This window comes from Diceros bicornis, chromosome 2 (assembly GCF_020826845.1).
Source record: "Diceros bicornis minor isolate mBicDic1 chromosome 2, mDicBic1.mat.cur, whole genome shotgun sequence".
Taxonomy (NCBI): domain Eukaryota; kingdom Metazoa; phylum Chordata; class Mammalia; order Perissodactyla; family Rhinocerotidae; genus Diceros; species Diceros bicornis.
The window spans coordinates 50,272,466-50,292,313 of record NC_080741.1 but is presented as its reverse complement, the minus strand read 5'-3'; the positions used below and the strand labels follow the sequence as shown (position 1 = coordinate 50,292,313).

General features: G+C 57.4%; 4 protein-coding genes across 9 annotated transcripts; 2 read left to right on the top strand and 2 right to left on the bottom strand.

The window, feature by feature from the left end:
• The first annotated feature begins 64 nt into the window (after positions 1-64).
• On the top strand, positions 65-4,957 carry IMPDH2 (inosine monophosphate dehydrogenase 2). The gene is made up of 14 exons (XM_058558175.1): positions 65-211; positions 652-700; positions 921-1,022; positions 1,129-1,203; positions 1,568-1,774; positions 2,293-2,380; positions 2,454-2,653; positions 2,732-2,822; positions 2,923-3,018; positions 3,992-4,135; positions 4,221-4,365; positions 4,460-4,603; positions 4,684-4,767; positions 4,867-4,957. The coding sequence occupies exons 1-14, from the start codon at positions 114-116 to the stop codon at positions 4,886-4,888; spliced, it is 1,545 nt and encodes a 514-aa protein (XP_058414158.1). The 5' UTR covers positions 65-113; the 3' UTR covers positions 4,889-4,957.
• Positions 4,958-5,492: 535 nt separating this feature from the next.
• Positions 5,493-6,639, bottom strand: NDUFAF3 (NADH:ubiquinone oxidoreductase complex assembly factor 3). Its single transcript, XM_058558197.1, has 5 exons — positions 6,546-6,639; positions 6,261-6,453; positions 6,030-6,096; positions 5,824-5,924; positions 5,493-5,744 (listed from the first exon to the last, which is right to left on the bottom strand). The coding sequence occupies exons 1-5, from the start codon at positions 6,620-6,622 to the stop codon at positions 5,634-5,636; spliced, it is 549 nt and encodes a 182-aa protein (XP_058414180.1). The 5' UTR covers positions 6,623-6,639; the 3' UTR covers positions 5,493-5,633.
• A 1,388-nt stretch (positions 6,640-8,027) lies between these two features.
• DALRD3 (DALR anticodon binding domain containing 3) lies at positions 8,028-12,528 on the top strand. 5 transcript variants are annotated; one of them, XM_058558144.1, is made up of 12 exons: positions 8,048-9,759; positions 9,841-10,136; positions 10,284-10,540; positions 10,621-10,700; positions 10,785-10,913; positions 11,280-11,350; positions 11,445-11,506; positions 11,612-11,694; positions 11,785-11,967; positions 12,043-12,156; positions 12,259-12,327; positions 12,409-12,528. In XM_058558144.1, the coding sequence occupies exons 1-12, from the start codon at positions 9,595-9,597 to the stop codon at positions 12,526-12,528; spliced, it is 1,629 nt and encodes a 542-aa protein (XP_058414127.1). In that variant the 5' UTR covers positions 8,048-9,594. The 5 variants fall into 5 exon arrangements, with proteins under 5 accessions (XP_058414145.1, XP_058414118.1, XP_058414137.1 ...); XM_058558135.1 differs by having other exon boundaries at positions 8,032-9,759; positions 10,651-10,700; positions 11,612-11,967; XM_058558126.1 differs by having other exon boundaries at positions 8,038-9,759; positions 11,612-11,967.
• Positions 12,529-12,847: 319 nt separating this feature from the next.
• WDR6 (WD repeat domain 6) lies at positions 12,848-19,711 on the bottom strand. Of its 2 annotated transcripts, none has more exons than XM_058558060.1 (6): positions 19,563-19,711; positions 14,023-16,504; positions 13,836-13,919; positions 13,629-13,745; positions 13,412-13,530; positions 12,848-13,311 (listed from the first exon to the last, which is right to left on the bottom strand). In XM_058558060.1, exons 2-6 carry the CDS (start codon positions 16,449-16,451, stop codon positions 12,851-12,853), a joined length of 3,210 nt encoding a protein of 1,069 aa, XP_058414043.1. In that variant the 5' UTR covers positions 16,452-16,504; positions 19,563-19,711; the 3' UTR covers positions 12,848-12,850. The 2 variants fall into 2 exon arrangements, with proteins under 2 accessions (XP_058414043.1, XP_058414038.1); XM_058558055.1 differs by having other exon boundaries at positions 19,537-19,653.
• Positions 19,712-19,848: the final 137 nt, after the last annotated feature.

The following is a 19,848-nucleotide window of genomic DNA, read 5'->3' as shown; positions in this document are numbered from 1 at the left end:
CAGCGACGCACTGGGCGCAGTGACGCTATCGGCGGGTTTATATTGGCGCGGCACAGAAGGCGTAGGCCTCTGCGGCGCGGTCCTCGGAGACACGCGGACTTGACCCGCTGTCCATGGCGGACTACCTGATTAGCGGGGGCACGTCCTACGTGCCAGACGACGGGCTCACGGCACAGCAGCTGTTTAACTGCGGGGATGGCCTCACCTACAAGTGCGGGCCTAGCGGGCACACCTGGGCGAGGAGAGGGGCGGCGCGCTGGGCTGGCAGGCCGGGTGGGGCTTCCATTGAGCCCGCTTGGGCTCGGGCATGGGGGACAGGTTCCGGAAATTACCCGCTCATCTCTGGGCCTCAATGTGACAGATCTGAAGCGGGGCGGGATGGAGGAGGTATCTTGGCAGCGCTTGGGATTTCAGGCTAGAAACTCCATTCTCTGGGCACATGGAGTTGTCAGGTTGCCAGGGGTGCTGATGACAGGTGGCAGAAAAAGTCTCCCTTCTCAATCTCCACCGTGTGCTCTTCCTTGCCTGTGACACATAGGTTAGGGTCAGTACCTTTTCTGTCCAAATGCCTTATGACACCATGTATGGGGATGGTGTCTCAGGCTGCCCTAAGCCTGAGCCTTACTCCCAATTCACTCCCCTCCTCCGTAGTGACTTTCTCATCCTCCCTGGGTACATCGACTTCACTGCAGACCAGGTGGTGAGTATGGCCAGCAATTGGGTCCCGAGTATCAAGGTTTGGTAAGATGCTGATGTCCCCTGGTCTCTCGGCTACCTCACCAGATTGGGCTTGGGGGTGGATTCTATGGAAGGATCCTACCGGCATGCAGGTCATACAAGGCACCTGTTTTGTGGGGGACCTGGCATCACCCTGAGGTATATGAGGTGCGTTCCCACATTAGCTGGCCTTATTTCCTCAGGACCTGACCTCTGCTCTAACCAAAAAGATCACTCTGAAGACCCCACTGGTTTCCTCACCCATGGACACAGTCACCGAGGCTGGGATGGCCATAGCAATGGCGGTGAGCACCGTGGGGTATGAGGGCAGAAGCAGTAGCGCCATCTCTCTTACCCAAAAACATGCAATCATGCCTCTGTCACTTTTTCTGTTTTCTGTTTATCCTGCAGCTTACAGGTGGTATTGGCTTCATCCACCACAACTGTACACCTGAATTCCAGGCCAACGAAGTTCGGAAAGTGAAGGTCAGAAGGGCAAGGATCGTGGTCAAGAGCTCCTGGGAATTGCAGTGAGGTGGAGTGGGGTGGGAGTGGGGGATTTATTGTCCTAATTTAGGATCGTTTTTTCCCATTTGGGGGTTCAATTTCTTAGAAGAGATTGAGACCCTGTGTCTTAAGGCAATAGAAGAGGACCAAGTCTTAGGCAATAGAAGAGGACCAAGTGGACAGTGCCTACAGCCCACCCATGTCTCCCATCCCTGGGTTTGAGCTGTTGGTGTGATTTGGTCCTGTGGCACTGCCAAAGGGGGAGTTGGCACAGACCCTAGGCTTCACACGAGGAGCCTGATGAAAGGAGTTCAGAAATGCCCTTTCTCACCGTCCCTTCCAGAAATATGAGCAGGGATTCATCACGGATCCTGTGGTCCTTAGCCCCAAGGATCGTGTGAGAGATGTGTTTGAAGCAAAGGCCCGGCATGGCTTCTGTGGTATCCCCATCACCGACACAGGCCGGATGGGGAGCCGCCTGGTGGGTATCATCTCCTCGAGGGACATTGATTTTCTCAAGGAGGAGGAGCACGACCGGTTTTTAGAAGAGGTGGGTGCCACTGGCAGAGCAAAGCCAAGCTCTGGCAGCCCAGGCTAAAGACAAGGAGGCTTTCTTGCCTGAATGGCATCTTTGAGGGCCTCTGCTATCCAGGAAAGGTGAATGCCCAGCCAACTTTCTGACCCCTGCATCGGGTTCCTGCATCCCTTTCCCACCAGAGGTTCTCAATCTGCCCAAATGTTTGCCAGCATATATGCTGTATTCTTTGCCACCCCCAGGGTGGGGGCAGTGCTCAGGACCAACTTCAGCCTCCTCTTCTAATTCTCTTGTCATTGCTGTGTGACTCTTCTCTACAATGTAACAGGTAGTTCCATGTACCATGTTGTCCTTTCCACTCCATTCTCACTCTTGCCACTAGATTGCTTAAGAGACTGTTGGGTTCACTTGAGAAGGCTGGTTTGGTTGCAGGTGTGAACATAGTGGTCTTTGGAATCTCACCCCTGAGTTAGGGCAGGGTCTGTTGGGAAATCTAGTCTCTGGCCCTTCCTCATAGCTTCCCGCCCTCCTAGATCATGACGAAGAGGGAAGACTTGGTGGTAGCCCCTGCAGGCATCACATTGAAGGAAGCAAATGAAATTCTGCAGCGCAGCAAGAAGGGTGAGTCCTATAGGTAGGAAGGGTTCTGGAACCAAAGACCAGGGTCCTGATTCATGTCCTGCCCTGCCCCCAGGGAAGTTGCCCATTGTAAATGAAGACGATGAGTTGGTGGCCATCATTGCCCGGACAGACCTGAAGAAAAACCGAGATTACCCATTGGCCTCCAAAGACGCCAAGAAGCAGCTGCTATGTGGCGCAGCCATTGGCACTCATGAGGATGACAAATATCGGCTGGACTTGCTAGCTCAGGCCGGTGTGGATGTAGTGGTTTTGGTGAGCTACTGCACAGGCAGGGCGGGCAGTAGGGGCAGCTGACATAGCATTCTCACTGGGACTTCATCCCTGTCCCAGGACTCTTCCCAGGGAAACTCCATCTTCCAGATCAACATGATCAAGTACATCAAAGAGAAATACTCCAGTCTCCAAGTCATTGGAGGCAATGGTAAGGCAAGACTGGGCACTGAAGGATGTGGGGTGAGAAGTGAGGGAGCTAGGTTCTCACCTAGACCTTCACGTGAGCCTTTCCCTTTTCTTCACTGCAGTGGTCACAGCTGCACAGGCCAAGAACCTCATTGATGCTGGTGTAGATGCTCTGCGGGTGGGCATGGGCAGTGGCTCTATCTGCATTACCCAGGAAGGTGAGAAGATGCTTTCACAGGGCCCTTAGCACCCCCATGCCCTGGAGCTGAGAGCTCTCATGGGAACTACAATGAGTCCTCCGATAGGGGCAGCCCCAGGGCCAAACAGGCCCCTTGGATGGGTGACATCCTGGAAGCAAGATGAGCTCTCGTCATTCCTCACCTGCCACTCTCCTTGCCTAGCCTGGCCTCCTCGCTCCTGCTCTGCGCCCTCTCTAAACTCTGGTCTGTTTGTTTTATTTAGCGGCTCCCAAGATCCCTCCAGCCATAAAGTCCCACAGCCCCAAATGCCCTTCTACTGTCACGGGCTGCTATAGTAAGTCCAGCCCGGCCCACTGGCCCGGCCCAGCTGCCCACTGCCCGGCTGCTTGGTTGACTGTAGCTGTAGCTCCCGGGGTTTGTGGTGCTGACGGGTGGGTAGGGCAAGCTGAATGACAGACCATGGTTTTGGGGCTGCTCAAGAACACAGCTTCCTCTTCTTCCTGGGGTGCCTATAGGGTAGGACCTCCTTCCCCAGGTAGGCCCTGCTCTGCCCACATCTCCTGCAGTAGGCACAGCTCCAGGATCAACTCTGGAGCCCACTCTTCCACTTGACCACTGCCCTGATCTTGCCTGAGCTGTCCACCATGCAGCGAGGAAGGGGTGGGCCTCTGGGTACTAACTGCACAGTGACCCCTACCCCAGCTGATACCAGCTGGGCGGGGCTTTCCCGGCTGCTGACTGCATGTGCCTGAGGCTTCCCGGGGCCATGCACACATGCATGTGCACATGCAGGGGTGAGTGGAGGTCATCACAGTTCTTTGTACTGTTCAAGGCAGAATGGGCAGCAGCCATCCCAGACATGCCTCTTCCTAAACTAGGCTGCAGTCCTGGTGCAGGTGTAGCTGAGAGCTCCTGGGTGCTGAGTCGTGGCCACAGGGCCCCTTGCTTGTCCCAACTCCACCCACCCATCTGTTCCTCCATCTCTCAACAGTGCTGGCCTGTGGGCGGCCCCAAGCAACAGCAGTGTACAAGGTGTCAGAATACGCGCGGCGCTTTGGCGTTCCTGTCATCGCTGATGGAGGAATCCAAAATGTGGGCCATATTGCCAAAGCCTTGGCCCTTGGAGCCTCCACAGGTGAGGACCAGCACCCAGGGAGCCTGGTGGGACTCCTTCCCCAGTGCTGCTCAGGGTCTGTCGCCAGCACTCCATCTGTCTATAGTCATGATGGGCTCCCTCCTGGCTGCTACCACTGAGGCCCCTGGCGAGTACTTCTTCTCCGATGGGATCCGACTCAAGAAATATCGTGGTATGGGTTCTCTTGATGCCATGGACAAGCATCTCAGCAGCCAGAACCGATATTTCAGGTGAGACAGCAAGGTCAGTTACCTTACGCTAACCGTGCACCAACAGCCTCATCCGTACTATGACTTTGCCCATGTCTCTTCTCTCTTCCTGCAGTGAAGCTGACAAAATCAAGGTGGCCCAGGGGGTGTCTGGGGCTGTGCAAGACAAAGGGTCCATCCACAAATTTGTCCCCTACCTGATCGCTGGCATCCAGCACTCCTGCCAGGACATTGGTGCCAAGAGTTTGACCCAAGTCCGGTAAGCCTGGGGAGCTGGGACATGGGTAGAGGGGCTGGTCCAGGGCCAGCTTCTCACATCTGACACCTGCTCCTCTTTAGAGCCATGATGTATTCTGGGGAGCTCAAGTTTGAGAAGAGAACATCCTCAGCTCAGGTGGAAGGTGGCGTCCACAGCCTCCATTCGTAAGTGACCAACCCTTTTCCACCCTCTGTCCTTGGGGTGGATGTCTCTGCCATGCCTCCCTCCTGCCCTCACCTCACAGCTGGTCCTTCTGCCTACAGGTATGAGAAGCGGCTTTTCTGAAAAGGGATACAGCACACCTCCTCAATTTTTCAATAAAAGTTTGAAAAAAAGTGATGCCTGATCTTTGAGGTCAACAGGCAGGTGGGGCTCTGCAACACCCTCATTTCCAGGGGAAGCCTCAGACCCTAAGGTATGGGTGCTCCATGGACCTGGAAGGGGATAGTAGTTCTAAATTCAAAAAGTCCCTCCTGAGGCAGCTGGCAAGCCAGCTCTTGACTCCCAAGGGTTTGGTCTCACATTGAGAATCTGACTGGCTGCTTAGGAAGGGTCACGGAACAGTCCATGGGGCTTTGGACTGGCATCTACAGGGCCTCCTGCTAGTCCAAATCTTGGCCACATGGGACCAAGTTGAGACCCACATACATGTTCTCTAACTTGAATCTCTAAAGGACTTTGTGGAGAAAGCACTGAGATCTCCTCAAATCTATATGTGAGCAAGTAGATAGATCTGCAGTTTGGAACAGATGCATTACTGCCTCCTGGCCTCTGTGGGGCCAGGCAGTCCAGATGGAAAGGTGACCTCTTGGTTTTTTCACATCCCCCACCAAGAGCCCACTCAGCCAGCAGCCCCTGGCCAGCAACACATCTAGTACGAAACGGGAGAGACAGATTAAATTATTAATATGCTGGCAAGCAAGTCAAGTGTTACAGTGCCAAAGGGGAGGGGCTGGTGAAAGTGTGTGGGGAACCCCTGCACTCTGCAAAAGGAGTCAAAATCCCCCTGGACAGGTTAGTTCCTGCTGGTTCATTCTGCAGCTTGGACAGTGAGTGCTGTCCCTCCAGGTGGGGGGATGAGAGCAGCTCCTGTGACTCGGCCTTCATGACACAGGAAGTTGAAAGTGGCACAGGCATTGGGCTGTAAAGAGAAAGCCAGCATCAGTTTGGCTAGGGCTAGGCCTGGGCTCCCCTCACCATTCCCAAGTCCCAGGACTTACCGTGTCCTGCACTTCCACAGCGATGCCCCGCTGCCTCATGGCTCGCAGCACTTGAGCCTGTAGCCGCTCAGTCCGGTCTCCAGTGCCTACCACGACAATCTCTAGGAAAGGATAGGTAGGGCTAGTATACAGCCAGGTCTGTTGACAGGCTGAAATGGGAGTGGCTTTCTGGGGCTCAACACCTCAGCCCTCCCCTCCTCCAATACCTATTCGGGGCACCAGCATCCAGAAGAGAGAGAAGCTTTCTTCAGTGATGTCCTGGTGGGATCCTACCTGTGTGGGAAGGAGGCAGGTTACATACAGATCGACGCAGCTCTCCCCACGGCCCCTTACCTGCTCCACAACGGGGCAATGGAAAAGCCAAGTTTGCCAGGGATAGAATAAAAGGGCAGGTCTGTGACTGGCCCTCAGTTTCCTCATTGCAGGGAAGGGCTCACGTTCCACTGCACCACCGAGTGCGGGAGCAGCGCGCAGGGCCCGAGCACGCGATTTCCGTTGACCGTGAAGCCGCGGCTGCTGTAGCTGTCGATGTACATGGCGTGCGGAGACTCGCGCTGCAGCAGAGAGATGCGCGTCCGCTGATACAGCTCGTCATCCGCCGGTGTGAGCCGATGCCCACGCCGTGGGGCCCTGGGGAGGCGTATGGTCAGGGTCTAGGTGCCGGACCGGGGATCGCCGGCCGTGGGGGGCGAGATGTTTAGGGACGCTGGGTCTGAGCTCACCACAGCAGCTCCGCGGACGAAGAGCGCAGTGCGGGTTGCGCTCGGTACACGCCGCGAAGCACGAACGCGGCAGCCATGGCAGACCAGGGCGCGGGAAAGCGGGCGCAGAGTCAGCGGGGTCGTAGCAGAGCCCAGCTCAGCATGGATGCAGCGCCCCCTGCGTCACGGAGGGCACCGCACAGCTCGGTCGGCACTGCGCGGGAAGAGGGAGCCGGCCAGTGCCATCTGTCCCAGGAGGGCGCGTCCCCCAGCGCGGCTCCGGTGTCTGCACCTGCTACCCGCTCTGCCCTGGGCCCCCGCAGACCGTCCCGGGGGAGCCGGATACCAGGTGGCGTGGCCTGGCGTCCGGCTCTCAGCCATTACGCAGGGCTCCTGGGGCCTGGGGCGGGCCGGCCGCGCACCTGGTCGAGTCCCGCACACCTGGCTAGGGCGTGGTGCCAGCCTCCAAGACCCTAATCCCAGGCTTTCGGGCGTCAGGTTCCGAAGGCGGGGCGCGCAGCTCGAATTCCCCTCTCTAGCCTCCCAATCGCGCCCCTCCCCAACCGTCACTCGCGCGACCGTTGGCGTAGCCGCCGCGCGTCGAGCGGGGCGTGGCCACGCGTGGATTGGCTTCTCGGGAGCGCGAGGGGGCGTGGCCGGGTGGTTTCGCCTTAAAATGGCACCGAGTCTGCGGCCACAGCAAGCGGAAGAGGATGCTGTGCTGGGACAGTTTGAGCTGTTCGGGTGTTACCGACTGGGCCGAAGCGGACCAGGCATTGAGTTAGACAACGGCTGGAGCATCGCCCTGTCCTCGCTCACTCTGCTAGCGTCCCGAGAATTCCCCCGCCCTCCGTCTTGAGCCGAATCACAAGGGCCTACTGACCCGAGAGTCGCTGGCGTCCGCACGGGGTTCCGGCATCTCGGAGCGCCCACCGTGTTGTGGCCTCAGGGGAAAGTTGCAGCGTCTGCTATCCGCGGGGCGGGAGGGCGGGAGGCTCAGCACGACCGAGGACGGTCGCAATGGATTCTCCGCGGTCCCGTCGCCGCCGTGTGGGCCCATTGGACTCCTAGCGCTCCTGGCGCTGGCAGCGTCACCGGACAAAGGGCCCCGGGTAGGGGGTGTCCCGACGCGGGCGCGCGGCTTTACTTCCTCTCCGGTCCCCATGGGCGTGCTTCCCTCTTTGGCTGATCCCGAAGCCTGCCCCGCCACCATCACCGCACCAGTGGCTCTGGCTGCATGGGACCAACAGGACTAATCCTACCCCGCGTATCTAATCCGGATCGGGACCCCGTCCCAGGGGAGGCCCCCACCACCCCTCCTATTGTTTTGGTGCCCAGGTGAGGGGCTCGTTCCCACTAGACTAGGTTTCACCGCCTACTCCTGGGTCTGCCTCCTGGGACTGGGAATGGAGGGGTGGGGGTTCTGATCTGGTCCCTGGCCGAGGGACCGACCCCCTCCTCGACACCCTCCCCCCCCCCCACCCTCAACGGCTGGACAGCGGGCAACGGAATCCCAAAAGCAGCTGTTGTCTCCAGAGCATTCCAGCTGCGCTTGGATTTCGTCCCCTGCTCTCCTGCCTGAGCAACGTCCTGGCCCAGATGGGGTGGGCTAGCCCCTGACCCCCAGACATGCTATTGGGTTGCTCTGGGCTCAGTCCATCTCAGGTGCGCCCTCAGACTGGAAGTGACGGTCGTAGACGTCGGAGAGCCGGGGCAGTGGCCATCTCTCGAACCCAGGGTAACATTGGTGAAGGAGGGAGGACCTGGGGCCTCCAGATAGGGCTGCAATGGCGGTGAGTCCCACAGGGCCGCCCCAGCCCGCAGCTCGCTAAAGATAGCCCTCCACTTCCTGGGGAAAAACCACCCCAACCGCCTTCGTGTACAGAAATTAGCTGAAGTCCCCAGCCTCAGCCTCTGGTCCCCAACTCTGTTAACAGCTGTCCCCGGGTCGTGCGCCTGCGGCATGGAAAGCGCTTTGGAATGACACGATCACTCCCGTTGAGTGGGCACACAAGAAGCCATCGGGAATGTCGTGTCTGCCCAGGGCTCTTTCGTCGCCTCCCAGCAGGGCCTTGAAGCCCTGGCCAAGAAAGGGGCCTTGCCAAACTATTCCTGCCCCTAGGATCCCCTACTTTCTGAGCTCTGGGCACTCACACTGCTCCAGGGCAGAGATCACAGGTTTCCCAGCACTCTGTGCTGCATCAGGTTCGATTTCCATTTAAAAAAAGAGAGAGGAAAAGGGGATTTAAGTTACATTGAAGTGAAAACATTCGGGAGCCCTCATGGGACAGAGGAAAGAGCTTTCTCTCTGGTAGAGTGGGATGTTCCAACTGAAAGCTATCTTTTAGCTGGGTCTTCTCATGGTCACATTGTTTAGTTGGCCCACAAAGGCTCATTATTGCCTAAATCAGGAAGCGAGAGGATCCTTGTTAAAGTACACCAGGCTAAAGGAGAAACATTGAAAAGCTGGCATTTCTGGAAACCGTCATGATGCTTCTAATTCCTCAAGAATCAAGAGGAGAAAACTGACAATTCTATCAGAGTGAACATTTATGGGGAATAAAGATGACATATCTCAAAGGAAAAATGCTTGCAAATAACCTGAAACCGCAGACCACACATTCTTTTAAAAATGAGATATTTTTTAATAGGTCGTAAAAGTGGCTTTAATGTTAGCTGCCCTAGTCCAGTGACAATTCATTTGGAACTTTTGACGTTTTGATCACGTATAAAACGGGGGAAACAAAACGTTATCAGACACACGGAGATGTAAGATTTCGATGAGAGAAAAGAGGCCTGTCTGAGCCTCCACCGGATCCCGAGCATCCTTTCCCTGGTTGCTAATGCGGGTGATGGCGAAAGAACCCAGAGCGGACTCCGAGATTTCGGACCCGGGGCCGGGCAGGGCAGATGGGCCACGCGAAGGAAGCGCTAGGGCCGCCGTGGTTCTTTTTGGCGCACCTGTCCATTAAGGAACCACAGCCAGATCCCCGCCCCGGCTAATCGGTCCTGCCGGAAGTTCGACCTCCCGACATTTTGCTTCCGGTTCCGCTCGCTCCTTCCGGTCGCCATGGCGACGGGGCGCCTTGGGGTTGTGGAGACACTGGGGGCCCTCAACGCGGCCCTGGGGCCAGGCGGCCCTGTGTGGTTCAAAGAGACGCGCGCCCGCCACCTGCGTGCCCGAGACTTCCTGGCGCCGCGGCGCGCGCTACAGGCGCGCTTCGGGGACGGACAGGTGGGCCCGAGCCGGGCATGGACGTGCGGCTAGGGGTAGCTGGGAGCGCCGCGTCCCGCTCACCCCTCTGTCCTCTCGCAGGTGCCCGAGCGTGTGGTTCATGCGGTCGCCGACCTGCAGGGCCCCGGTGTGGCCCCAGTGCTGCGCTGCGCGCCGACCCCCGCAGGTCTGACCCTCCAGCTGCAGCGGTCCGCCGTCTTCGAGCGCGTCCTCGGCGCCGTGGCCGCCTATGCCGCGCCCGCCGCGCCCGCCTCACCGGGCTTGCGCGTCATCCTGCACTGCCCGGCGCTGCGCGGCGCGCCCTGCGCACTCCGCCTGAGCCAGCTGCGCGCCGTGCTTGTGGCCGATCACCTGGCGCGAGTTCTGCAAGCTCACGGGTGAGCGGGGACACTCGGCCAGAAAAGAGAAGGCGGACCGTCCTGGGTGTACAGCTGCGCAGCCCCTGGGGACTGGCCCTTACGGGTGGGAAGTAGGGGTGAGCTGGGCCAGGCGCTCAGGCTGAGGCGGCCGCCTTCTTTTCACAGGGTGAGTGTGCGTCTAGTGCCCGCTGTGCGGGACCCGCACATGCCGACCTTCCTGCAGCAACTGCGGGTGGACTGGCCCACTGCCTCGGAGAGATCCGCGACCGAAGCCCTGAGAAGCAGCGCACTTGCTGAGCTTACCCCTGCCCATGACAGGGAAGTCCTGCCCCCTGGCGTCCTGGGCAGAGTGTGCCTGAAGGAGCTGGTGGAAGAACGGGGACGCACAGCTGGCTATGACCCCAATCTGGACAACTGTCTGGGTAAGACCTGGAGGGCCAGAAAGAAGGCGGGGACCCCCGCACTCCCGGTTAGCGTCAGCGCCTGTGTGTTCTCCTTGCAGTGACTGAGGATCTGCTCTCCGTGCTGGCAGAGCTACAGGAGGCTGTGCAGCGTTGGCCTGAGGACAGCTCCCTAGGCCTGGTTAGTGATCCACTCCTCACACTGTAGGCCTCTGGCAAACCAGTTGTCCTGTGTTCCCCCAGTGACTGTCCTCCTACCCCATAGGCTGCAGCTCCAGATGCTGGTGCAGACAGCTGCATGGTTGTACACGTGGTGAGCTGTGAGGAGGAGTTCCAGCAACAAAAATTGGACCTGCTTTGGTGGAAGTTGGACAGCCGGGCTCCTCTCAGACAGGTAGGTTAGTGATGATGGAGCTCCCCCTCACCAACCTCAGAGGCCCTTGAAAACCCAACAAGGGGCCTGTTAGCTGACGGGTCCAGAGGTGACAGTTGATCTTGGGGAAGATGTTAGGTTTGGTGACTGGGCACATGCAGCAGGTGCAGAGGCCTGGGAGAAGGTGGGGTCTGGAGGCACATCTCAGAGACCACTGAAGAATAGGTTGAGGAGGCCGGACTGCATTCTGAGAGGCTGGGCTTGAGAGAGGCACTAAGCCTGGTGGCTAAAAGCTGGGGGAGTCCAGGCACCAGATTTAGGTTTCTTGAGGGATTTATGGCTGGCGGGTATCGCCAACTGGTTGAGGCCCTGCTATCTTTCTGACAGAAGCACCTGGTCTGTGGCCCAGTGAAAGTAGCTGGTGCACCCGGCACCCTGACTGCCCCCGAGTACTACGAGTGAGTGAGGCTGGAAGGAAAGCCACTGAACCAGGGTAGTTGTGGTGGGGGGACTCTGCCTACTGGCCCTCTTCTCACTCTTTTCAAAATGCAGGCTCCGGCACGCCCAAGTGTGCAAGGCCTCAGCACTGAAGCACTGCGGGGACCTGGCACAAGGTGCACATGGGAGGCCCTGGCTGTGCTTCAGGGTAGGGGCAGGTTATTTGCATCCCTGCCCCTTGTTCCCTGTCTGCAGAGACTGACTGACCTATACTCCCTCAGACCCAGCCTGGACAGAAATCTTTGGGGTTCTCTCGGTGGCAACCATTAAGTTTGAGATGCTCAGCACAGCCCCACAGAGTCAGGTGAGCCTGGGTGTCCCACAGGACCAGGGCTGGGGAGACAGGCTGTGTGGTGGCTGCCCTCCCTCTCTGCAGCTCTGCTCTATTCCTCAGCTCTTCCTGGCTCTGGCCGACAGTGGCATTTCCACAAAGGGCACCAAGAGTGGCACCTTTGTTATGTACAATTGTGCCCGTCTCGCCACACTCTTCGAGGGTTACAGGCGCAGCATGGAACAAGGTCTGTACCCTGCTTTTCCACCTGTGAGCAGTCTGGATTTCTCACTGCTACATGATGAGGTGAGTGTCCCTCCTGGGTAGCTGGTACACACAGGCAGCTTGGACTTTCCCTCCCAGCACCCTTCTCCCCCACAGGGTGAGTGGCTGCTGCTCTTCAACAGTGTCCTCCCCTTCCCAGACCTGCTGAGCCAGACAGCAGCACTGGCCCGCACAGCCCTGGGGCTCCACATCACTGCACGCACGGAGATGGTGAGGCAGAGAAGACTAGGACAGAGACTGCACACTCTGTTCTTTATTCTGGTCTGGGGCACAAGGGCAAAAAGATAAGCCAGTGACTCAGTCTTTCTCTAGGTCTGCAAATTCCTGGTGCAGCTCAGCATGGATTTCAGCTCATACTATAACCGTGTACACATCCTAGGGGTAAGTGCACAGCAAAACGGGGTGTGAGGGGGATGTAGGGGAGGCAAAAGATGAGACCAGCAGGCCCGTTCTCTCCTGCAGGAGCCTCGGCCACACCTGTTTGGTCAAATGTTTGCCCGTCTGCAGCTTCTGCGAGCCGTACGTCAAGTGCTCCACACTGGCCTGGCCATGCTGGGTATCCCTCCACTAAGCCACATCTAAGGGCACAGAGGCCCCAGTATCTGGGAATGTTCACAAAGTCATCAACTGGGGAAAAAAAGCAAAAAACTTACAGATTTTGTTAGAGACCTGGAGCCAAAATAAATTGCTTATTACAAAGCTTTGTCTTGTTGTAGGGGTTGGGACAGGTTTTTACTCTGCCCAGGCAGCACTCTACTCACCTCTAGCTCCTGCTCTGAAGTCAGGAACCCGCGGCTGCCTCCTCCCCTCGAGGCACACTAGGCATGGGCACAGACACTCACTCCTGCTCCACTCTGTCTGTGAGCAGGCCCCATGCCTAGCACACCGGCCACCGCGGGACACCTCAGTCATACCAGTTGTAAACCTCAAGCCCCTGGCCCCCAAGAGCACAGCGGTGGCCAAACTCAGGGCTCACGGGCCAGCAGTCCATGTCGGCCACATCTGGTACGTGGTACACTGTACTGTTCATGAAGGTGGGCTCACCGTGCCCCAGACGCCAGAAGGTCAGCCGTTGGTCAATGGAGGCTGAGACCATGAGGCTTGGGCTTAGGATCTTGAGGCCTGTCACATGGGCAGCATGTGCACAGGGGACAGAGTATTCCTCTAGCACATGCAGCTGAGGTACCAGCTCAGCACCCCCCACAGCCTCTTCCAGTTCTGGCACCTCCACAGCAAGCACAAAGACATGGAGGGAGCCATCCTCACTGCCACTGGCCACAAGATGGCCCTCATGTGTGGGCAAGGTATGCAGGCTGTTGACACCACAGCTGTGAGCCTGGAGGGTCAGGCAGGGGGTTCCCAGCCCTGGAGAAAGAAGACGGTCGTCAGGGCCCAGCCTGCCACATGGGTGAATGCAAAGTGGGAGGCAGGGAGGGACAGCCACAGTTGCACACTAGCTACTCACGGTGGGGAAGCCCAGGGTCCACTGGAGGCTGCAGGGCAGTGGAGCCATGGTCCAGCACAGTGGTAAGATCCCAGAAGGCCAAGCTGCCATCGGTGGCTGCACTGCAGAGGAACAGTCTCCTGGGAGCCAGGAGAGGGCAGCTGGGTCAGTGAGGGAGATACAAAGCAATAGAAGTCCCCACTCGACCCATGAAGAACTATCATGCAGCCCCTCTCACCGCCGCTGATTGCGTGCCTCATGCATAAAGGAGTGGACCTTCAGGACACACCGCTTGTGGTGGAAGGTTTCAGCCAGGAGCTGCAGCCGCCGCCCAGAGTCCTGCAAAAGAAAGAGCCTGGGGGGCGGAGGGTGGCCCAGCTCAGAACCCATTCTGGACAACCTTACATCCTTTGTCTCCTGGCCCCCTAGACCCTTATGCTCTCACCTCACTGCCCCATCACTACAGGCTGAAGCCACAAGGGGTCCAAGGCCAGGCCTGTCGAGCTCACACACAGCTAGAGACATGTACCTGCAGAGACAACACACAGTCATCAGGCAGAGCCTGAGAGCAGCTACACAGGGCTTGCCCTACGTGATCCCACCCCATGCTCCTGCCTGGCAGTGCACATCACCTGGTCTCTGGGTCCACCTTGACCATCCGGTGCCGATTGCGCTGCCGGTCCCAGTACTCATCTAGCCGGTGGGATGAAAGGTGCATGACATGGCAGGCGAGGCGGCTTGGGGTGCTAGGGTCCAGGGTAACCATGATGTTGAAGCAGTGCATCTCAGCCCGGCCCCCCGCTGATACCACGTGGGCAGTCAGGCCTGGCCGAGGATCCTCAGGGTTGCCTGGGGTGCCAGTGCCCCACACAGCCACTGCACGCACCGAGGAGATGTGGTTACAAACAGCTGTAAGCGCATGGGCTGAGCCCGTGGCTGTGGGGAGTGCCAGGACACAGACAGTAGTGTCCTCGCTGCATGTGATCACGATGTCGATCAGGCCAGGCCCCTTGCTGCCAGGCTCCAGGTGGTCAGGATGCACAAAGCTAGGCACCCCAAATTCAGGCCCCAGGGTGATGGTGCCCACACGCTTTACACAAGTGATCTCACGGCCATGCAGGCTCTCCCGAAGAATCACGTGTGGCCGGGTGCAGCCACCCAGAGCCTGGTACAGCATGACATCCCCATCCTTGAGGTAGGCGAAGGCCATAGCCGCCTCAGTATCAGAGAAGGCCCAGGAGCGATGCCCTCCACCACAGTTGATGATATGCAGCTTCTCATGTGACCGGGGGCTCCACACCACAAACTCATTGGCGTGAAAACCCAGGATGACCATACTCCCATCAGCCACCATACGGAGCCCAGCCACCCAGTTCATGCCTCGACAGGACTTCTGCCTTAGGACTGGTTGGAGTTGGCTGCCTCGCACAAGGAGCTGGTAGTAGGCGCCATCACGCCCTGTGGTGTACACGTAGCCACCATGACAGGTGACTGAGGTCACACCCTGCTTCCCATGCAAAGAAGGGAGGGTGGACAGAGGGCCCCATTCGGCCAAGGTGTTCTCACTTTCACCACTGCCACTACCCGCTCCAAGTGCTCCAGTACCAGCCCCAGCCTTGCCTCCAACCCCAAGATCCTTGAGCAGACCTGGTCTGGAGGGGAACAGCAACACAGAGCCCCGGCGGTCCCCACACACCAGGAAGTCCCCCGGGGGTAGGAAGGCACTGCATGTGTGCCATCTCTGCTTGCTCGGAGGCAGCAGGTACCGGCAACGTTCCTTGACAAAGATGGCCTTGCCAGAGGGTGCAGCTGAGATCTCTAGGCAAGCCACAACACCGCCAGGGCCTGATGCCAGCAACAGGAGCTCCTCATAGCCACGGAGGGCCCAGCTCAGGCTGTGCACCTTCCCACGGAACAGGTTCAGGTCCACAGCTGCAGTTGGAGTGTTGATAGGGACAACCTTGACATGACCCTCCCCACTGGCCATGGCACACAGTCCGAAGCCCTCAGGACCAGGGGCTGCCTCCAGGAGGCAGTAAGACTGGAAACGCTTGTCCTCCAGCAGCTGCTCCCAGCACTTAACCTCAAGGTCATAGAGGTACAGGGCCCCTGCATCAGTCACTGCCAATAGTCTCCACGAGCCAGCCAGCGTCACAGCCTTGAGGGCACCGGGCCTGCTACGGGACTTGAAGGAGAGAGCTGAGACCCCTGAACCTGGGTACCCACGCCCTACCAGGTGCCATAGCCGGATGCCTGAGTCATCGCCCCCAGTGATCACCCAGGCCTGCCTCTCATGAGCAGCTATGGCCCGGATCCCACGGCCCTGGTGGCCCCGAAAGGCCTGGAGGATCTCACCTTCATGGCTCCATACCAAGCAGACACAGTCCTCTCCTGCACTGATAAGGTAATTCTCCAGGAGCTTGACTTGCCATACACGGGCACTGTGCCCAAAGCAGTGCCCAATATTCTGCACCCGACCCCCAGGCACCCGCAGGTCACCCACCTTCCAGATGCGAACACTTCGGTCTTCTGAGGCCGTAGCCAATAAGCCCTTGCTTTCCAGGTATGACATGCTGAAGATGACACCCACATGCCCACTGACCCGTCGGTCAGGGGCCACAGGCTTATTGTCTATTAAAGCAGCTGCTGGGTACCAGACTAGGAGCTGATTGGAAATGGCACCTGCCACTATGGTCAGCTCCTTCCAGGTGTCTCCAATCAGACAGGCTGAAGAGAGGGTGCACCTGTCTGTACAGGGCACCTCCTGCAGGATGCACCCCACCACAGGGTCATATAGCACTACTGAGTTGTGGCCCAGGGCTAAGGCCATGTTCCCTTCAAGCCAACGTGCATCCCAGATCCAATCAGACATGTTCCACAGGCCAGAGCGCCAGAGCTCCTGGAAGCAGCCCTGTCCCCAGCTAACTTTCACAACTCGGAGTCCCTTGCTCCCAAACACAGCCACCATGGCCTCCGAGTCAAGGTCTCCAATGGATTCTGGTCGTACTCGGAACCCATGGATAAGATAGTGGCCAAGCAGGTTCTGCACTCGCTTCATCATCCGCAGATGTCCGCCAAAATCCAAGCTGTACACCAGGACATCAGGCCCCTCACCTAGACAGAGGCAAAGAGCCACATCAGGACCCCTCTCTCAACTCTGATGGAGCCATGAAGAGACAGGGGAGCAGGGAAAACACTCAGCATGTAGCCCATGAATGTATTAGGATACACAATCCTGCAGGCTTGAACCTTAGAAAGTCCTTGGTCTCAGCTTCAGCTGGACTTTCAGAGCTGACTTTCTGATCCCCTCAGCAGTCACTCCTGACATTCAGTTCAACCACAAATTCCTCAAACTCAGTCTCCTCCTCACCCAACCTAACTTCTCATGCTTCAGACAGCAACCATCTCAGCTGTAGTCCCCCGATCCTTAGCCTCATCTATCTCTACATGCATCGTTCCCACTCCTCCCTCCCCCAGGGGAGAGGCTGTCCTGCTAAAGCAATCATTCCACCTTGGGGCCACGGCAGAAACCCTCCTGATTTCCAGGAGCTTCTTCCCTGTTATCTCAGAAGATGTGAGCACATTCAACATCAATGGGGACAACTAGGAGAGGCAGCCCACACTTTGGCAGCAGAGGTTCCTGTGACCCTCAGCTGCCTCCTGGATGCCCTGCAGGCAACTCCCACTCCACTAGCTCATCCTCAAGTTCTCTCAATTCTCCTCATACAATGATCTTTACCACCCTCTGCCCACCCCCCAGCCCAAAACTGGAAGTTCACAGCTTACTCCTTTTAACTTCCCACATTTCCTCTGGCTCCAAGTTCTGTAGATTTCATTTTCTAAAGAGTTTGTAAATCCTCCCCACCACAGTGACTTTGATTCAGGACACCATTTCTTAACCTGAGATGATGATAACTGTCCCTCATGCCATTCCTAGCCTGCAATCCCAATCTTTCAACATTCAGTAAACATTGATTGAATATCAATTATAAACTAGAAAATGAACTATATGCTGGAATAGTAAGATAAGCTCCTATGGATTAGGCAGACACTAAACAATATTACACAAGTAAATTATATCATTATAATTTTGGTAAGTTCCAGGAAAGAACTATATAGGTTGCTTTAAGAATATAAAATAGGAAAGTCTACTCCAATGGTTCTCAATACGGCAATTTCCCCCCAAAAGATATTTGGCAATGTCTTGAGACATTTTTTGTTGTCACATCTGGGGGTTTTGCTACTGGCATCTAAAAGTGGAGGCCACGGATGCTGCTAAACACTCTACAATGCACGAACAGCCCCTCACAGAAGGAATGATCTGATCTGAAACATCAATAGTGCCAAGACTGAGAAACCCTGGTCTAATCTAACCAGATTGGATGAGTGTCAGGGGAGGCTACATTGAGGACATAACATTTAGGCTGAGGAATTAAGGATGAGAGCAGCGGCTAGCCAGAGGAAGAGCAGGTAGGGGAGAGAGGGGATGAACCTTTCTTGGCAGAGGAAACAGCAAGTCTGATGGCCCTGAGGTGAGCAAGAGCTTTGGGTAGTGTGGCTGGAACAGGAGATGAAGGGCTCAAGGATGGGCTAGAGAGAATGCTCCTGAGGAGGTCAGGGAGACATAGTTGCATGGCCTTGAGTAATGGCAATAAAGGTAGAGAAATAGACAGATGCCACATATATGAAGTCAAAATCAACCAGACTGACTTGGGGAGTTAGGCAGATTCTTGGGTGTGGGCACCTGAGTGGCTGGTGTTCCCCCTGCTGAGCTGGAGCACCTAGCAAGAGTATTTCAATTTGTAGGCACCTGTTTGCTTGGGCCTGGAACTCACAAGAGAACAGAGCTGGGAATTCAGATTATAGGTGCACATGGATGGAATTTGAAAATTGTAGCAATATAAAAGTCATTTTGGAAGTCACAGGAGTAGGTGAATTCACTTGAAGAGCTTTCTAACCTGCATTTCCCAAGTCATTCTCCTGCTTAAAACCCTTCAATGGGGCCTCCTCACCACCCTTAAGGATAAAGTCAGATCTAGACTTAAAACCGTCTGGCCTCTGCTCATTTCTCCGGCCTCTTCTCCCAGACCCCACCTCTGCTCCAGCCTCATAGGAATTCCCTCTTTCCCCCAAACTGACAAATTCTCTCAGCCTCAAGGCCTTTGACATGCTTACCCTCTGCCAGGAACTCACACTTTTTCTTCTCCTAGCTCATTCTTGTGGTCCTTGAGGTTTCTGACTAGCTATCCCCTCCTCCAGGAGCCTTAGGAGTTTAGCTCATAGTAGGAACCCTGGGCTCCCAGAGTCCCCACACCAGATTAAAACTGGGCCATTCCTCCCTACCCCCACTACACACACATCCGCCCCTCTTAGGATTGGTGGCAGCCGGCTCAAGGCTTGACAGCCAATTTGGCCTGCCTCGGGACCCTTATAAAACTCAGCGGCACCATCACCAGTCCCTAGTGGCTTCCAGTCAGGCCTCACTGCTCCCCAGGTCCCAGGCCTGTGCTTCCCGACCAGGCCCTCCTCGGAGGGGCATCGACATCGGATTTCCTGGACCCCAACCACCCCAGGAGGGGCCTCCGCCTCCGCGAGCACTGGCCCACTCAGAAAGGTCTCATCCCCGGCTTACCGCGATCCCATCCTCGTCTGTGGATCTTCATCCTCACCTTCCAGAGAGAAGCCTCACTCTCGCCCCTCCGGGCCCCGCCCTCCCCAGAGAAGCCACACCCTGGACCCGCCCACTTCGGCGGGGGTTCATCCTCGACCACCTCGCCCCATCTCCTCCTGCGAGGCCAAACCCCAACCCAACTCATCGAAGCAGCCACATACCTCCCTCCTTCCCCTTCTTCCCCCTCCCCCTCCGAAACCACCGCATTTCCCCCACGCCTTTCCGCGGCCCCAGCCGCCCTTCCCACATCAGCGGCAGTTTATGAAGGGCCTCGGTAGCCGCATCAGTTTTCTGTCTCCTGAGCTCCTCGGACCCGGCCTCATTCCCGCCACCTCCTGGGCTCCCGCCCACCTCCGGCCGGGCCTCAGCCGGCCGCCCGTCCTTCTCCTCGGGGCATCCCTTTGTTCTTACGGCCCCGACCCAGGCGAGCGCTCAGTTTCTTCTCTGCTAGCGCGCGCCTCAACCCAAACCTCACCCGCCAACAGCCGGTCCCCCACGCACTCCAGTCCCGTGACCGGGAGAAGTATGAGCTCCGAGGTTGCCCGCGGCCAAACACAGTCGTCGTGAGCGTCCATGTCCATTCTCTAGTCGCTGCAGCTGCGACGGCCAAGAAGCGAGCAGAGCTCTCGCGAGACGAGCCTTCCCCGCGCGCCGCGCTGCCGAACTACAGCGACCTTAGCAACAGGTAGCAGAGCCCAGGTCGCCCACTGCCGATGTCCAATGACGACCCTTCGCCCCACGCAATCCAGCTCGTGATTGGCGGGGCCGCCCTCGCCCCTCCCCCTCA

What these genes read in the sequence shown, in the direction of transcription:
- WDR6 (XM_058558055.1), bottom strand. Translation starts at nt 19,642, where the DNA reads ATGGACATGGACGCTCACGACGACTGTGTTTGGCCGCGGGCAACCTCG. An exon ending in GGGGGACCGGCTGTTGGCGG is followed by an intron (nt 16,505 to 19,536) that starts GTGAGGTTTGGG and finishes GCCTCTGTCTAG; the next exon opens with GTGAGGGGCCTGATGTCCTG. An exon ending in TGTAGTGATGGGGCAGTGAG is followed by an intron (nt 13,746 to 13,835) that starts GTGAGAGCATAA and finishes TCCGCCCCCCAG; the next exon opens with GCTCTTTCTTTTGCAGGACT.
- DALRD3 (XM_058558126.1), top strand. Translation starts at nt 9,595, where the DNA reads ATGGCGACGGGGCGCCTTGGGGTTGTGGAGACACTGGGGGCCCTCAAC. An exon ending in CAATCTGGACAACTGTCTGG is followed by an intron (nt 10,541 to 10,620) that starts GTAAGACCTGGA and finishes TTCTCCTTGCAG; the next exon opens with TGACTGAGGATCTGCTCTCC. An exon ending in ACTGCCCCCGAGTACTACGA is followed by an intron (nt 11,351 to 11,444) that starts GTGAGTGAGGCT and finishes TTCAAAATGCAG; the next exon opens with GCTCCGGCACGCCCAAGTGT.
- IMPDH2 (XM_058558175.1), top strand. Translation starts at nt 114, where the DNA reads ATGGCGGACTACCTGATTAGCGGGGGCACGTCCTACGTGCCAGACGAC. An exon ending in ACTTCACTGCAGACCAGGTG is followed by an intron (nt 701 to 920) that starts GTGAGTATGGCC and finishes TTATTTCCTCAG; the next exon opens with GACCTGACCTCTGCTCTAAC. An exon ending in TCTGCAGCGCAGCAAGAAGG is followed by an intron (nt 2,381 to 2,453) that starts GTGAGTCCTATA and finishes CCCTGCCCCCAG; the next exon opens with GGAAGTTGCCCATTGTAAAT.
- NDUFAF3 (XM_058558197.1), bottom strand. Translation starts at nt 6,622, where the DNA reads ATGGCTGCCGCGTTCGTGCTTCGCGGCGTGTACCGAGCGCAACCCGCA. An exon ending in TCGTCCGCGGAGCTGCTGTG is followed by an intron (nt 6,454 to 6,545) that starts GTGAGCTCAGAC and finishes ACGCCTCCCCAG; the next exon opens with GGCCCCACGGCGTGGGCATC. An exon ending in ACTCGGTGGTGCAGTGGAAC is followed by an intron (nt 6,097 to 6,260) that starts GTGAGCCCTTCC and finishes CTTCCCACACAG; the next exon opens with GTAGGATCCCACCAGGACAT.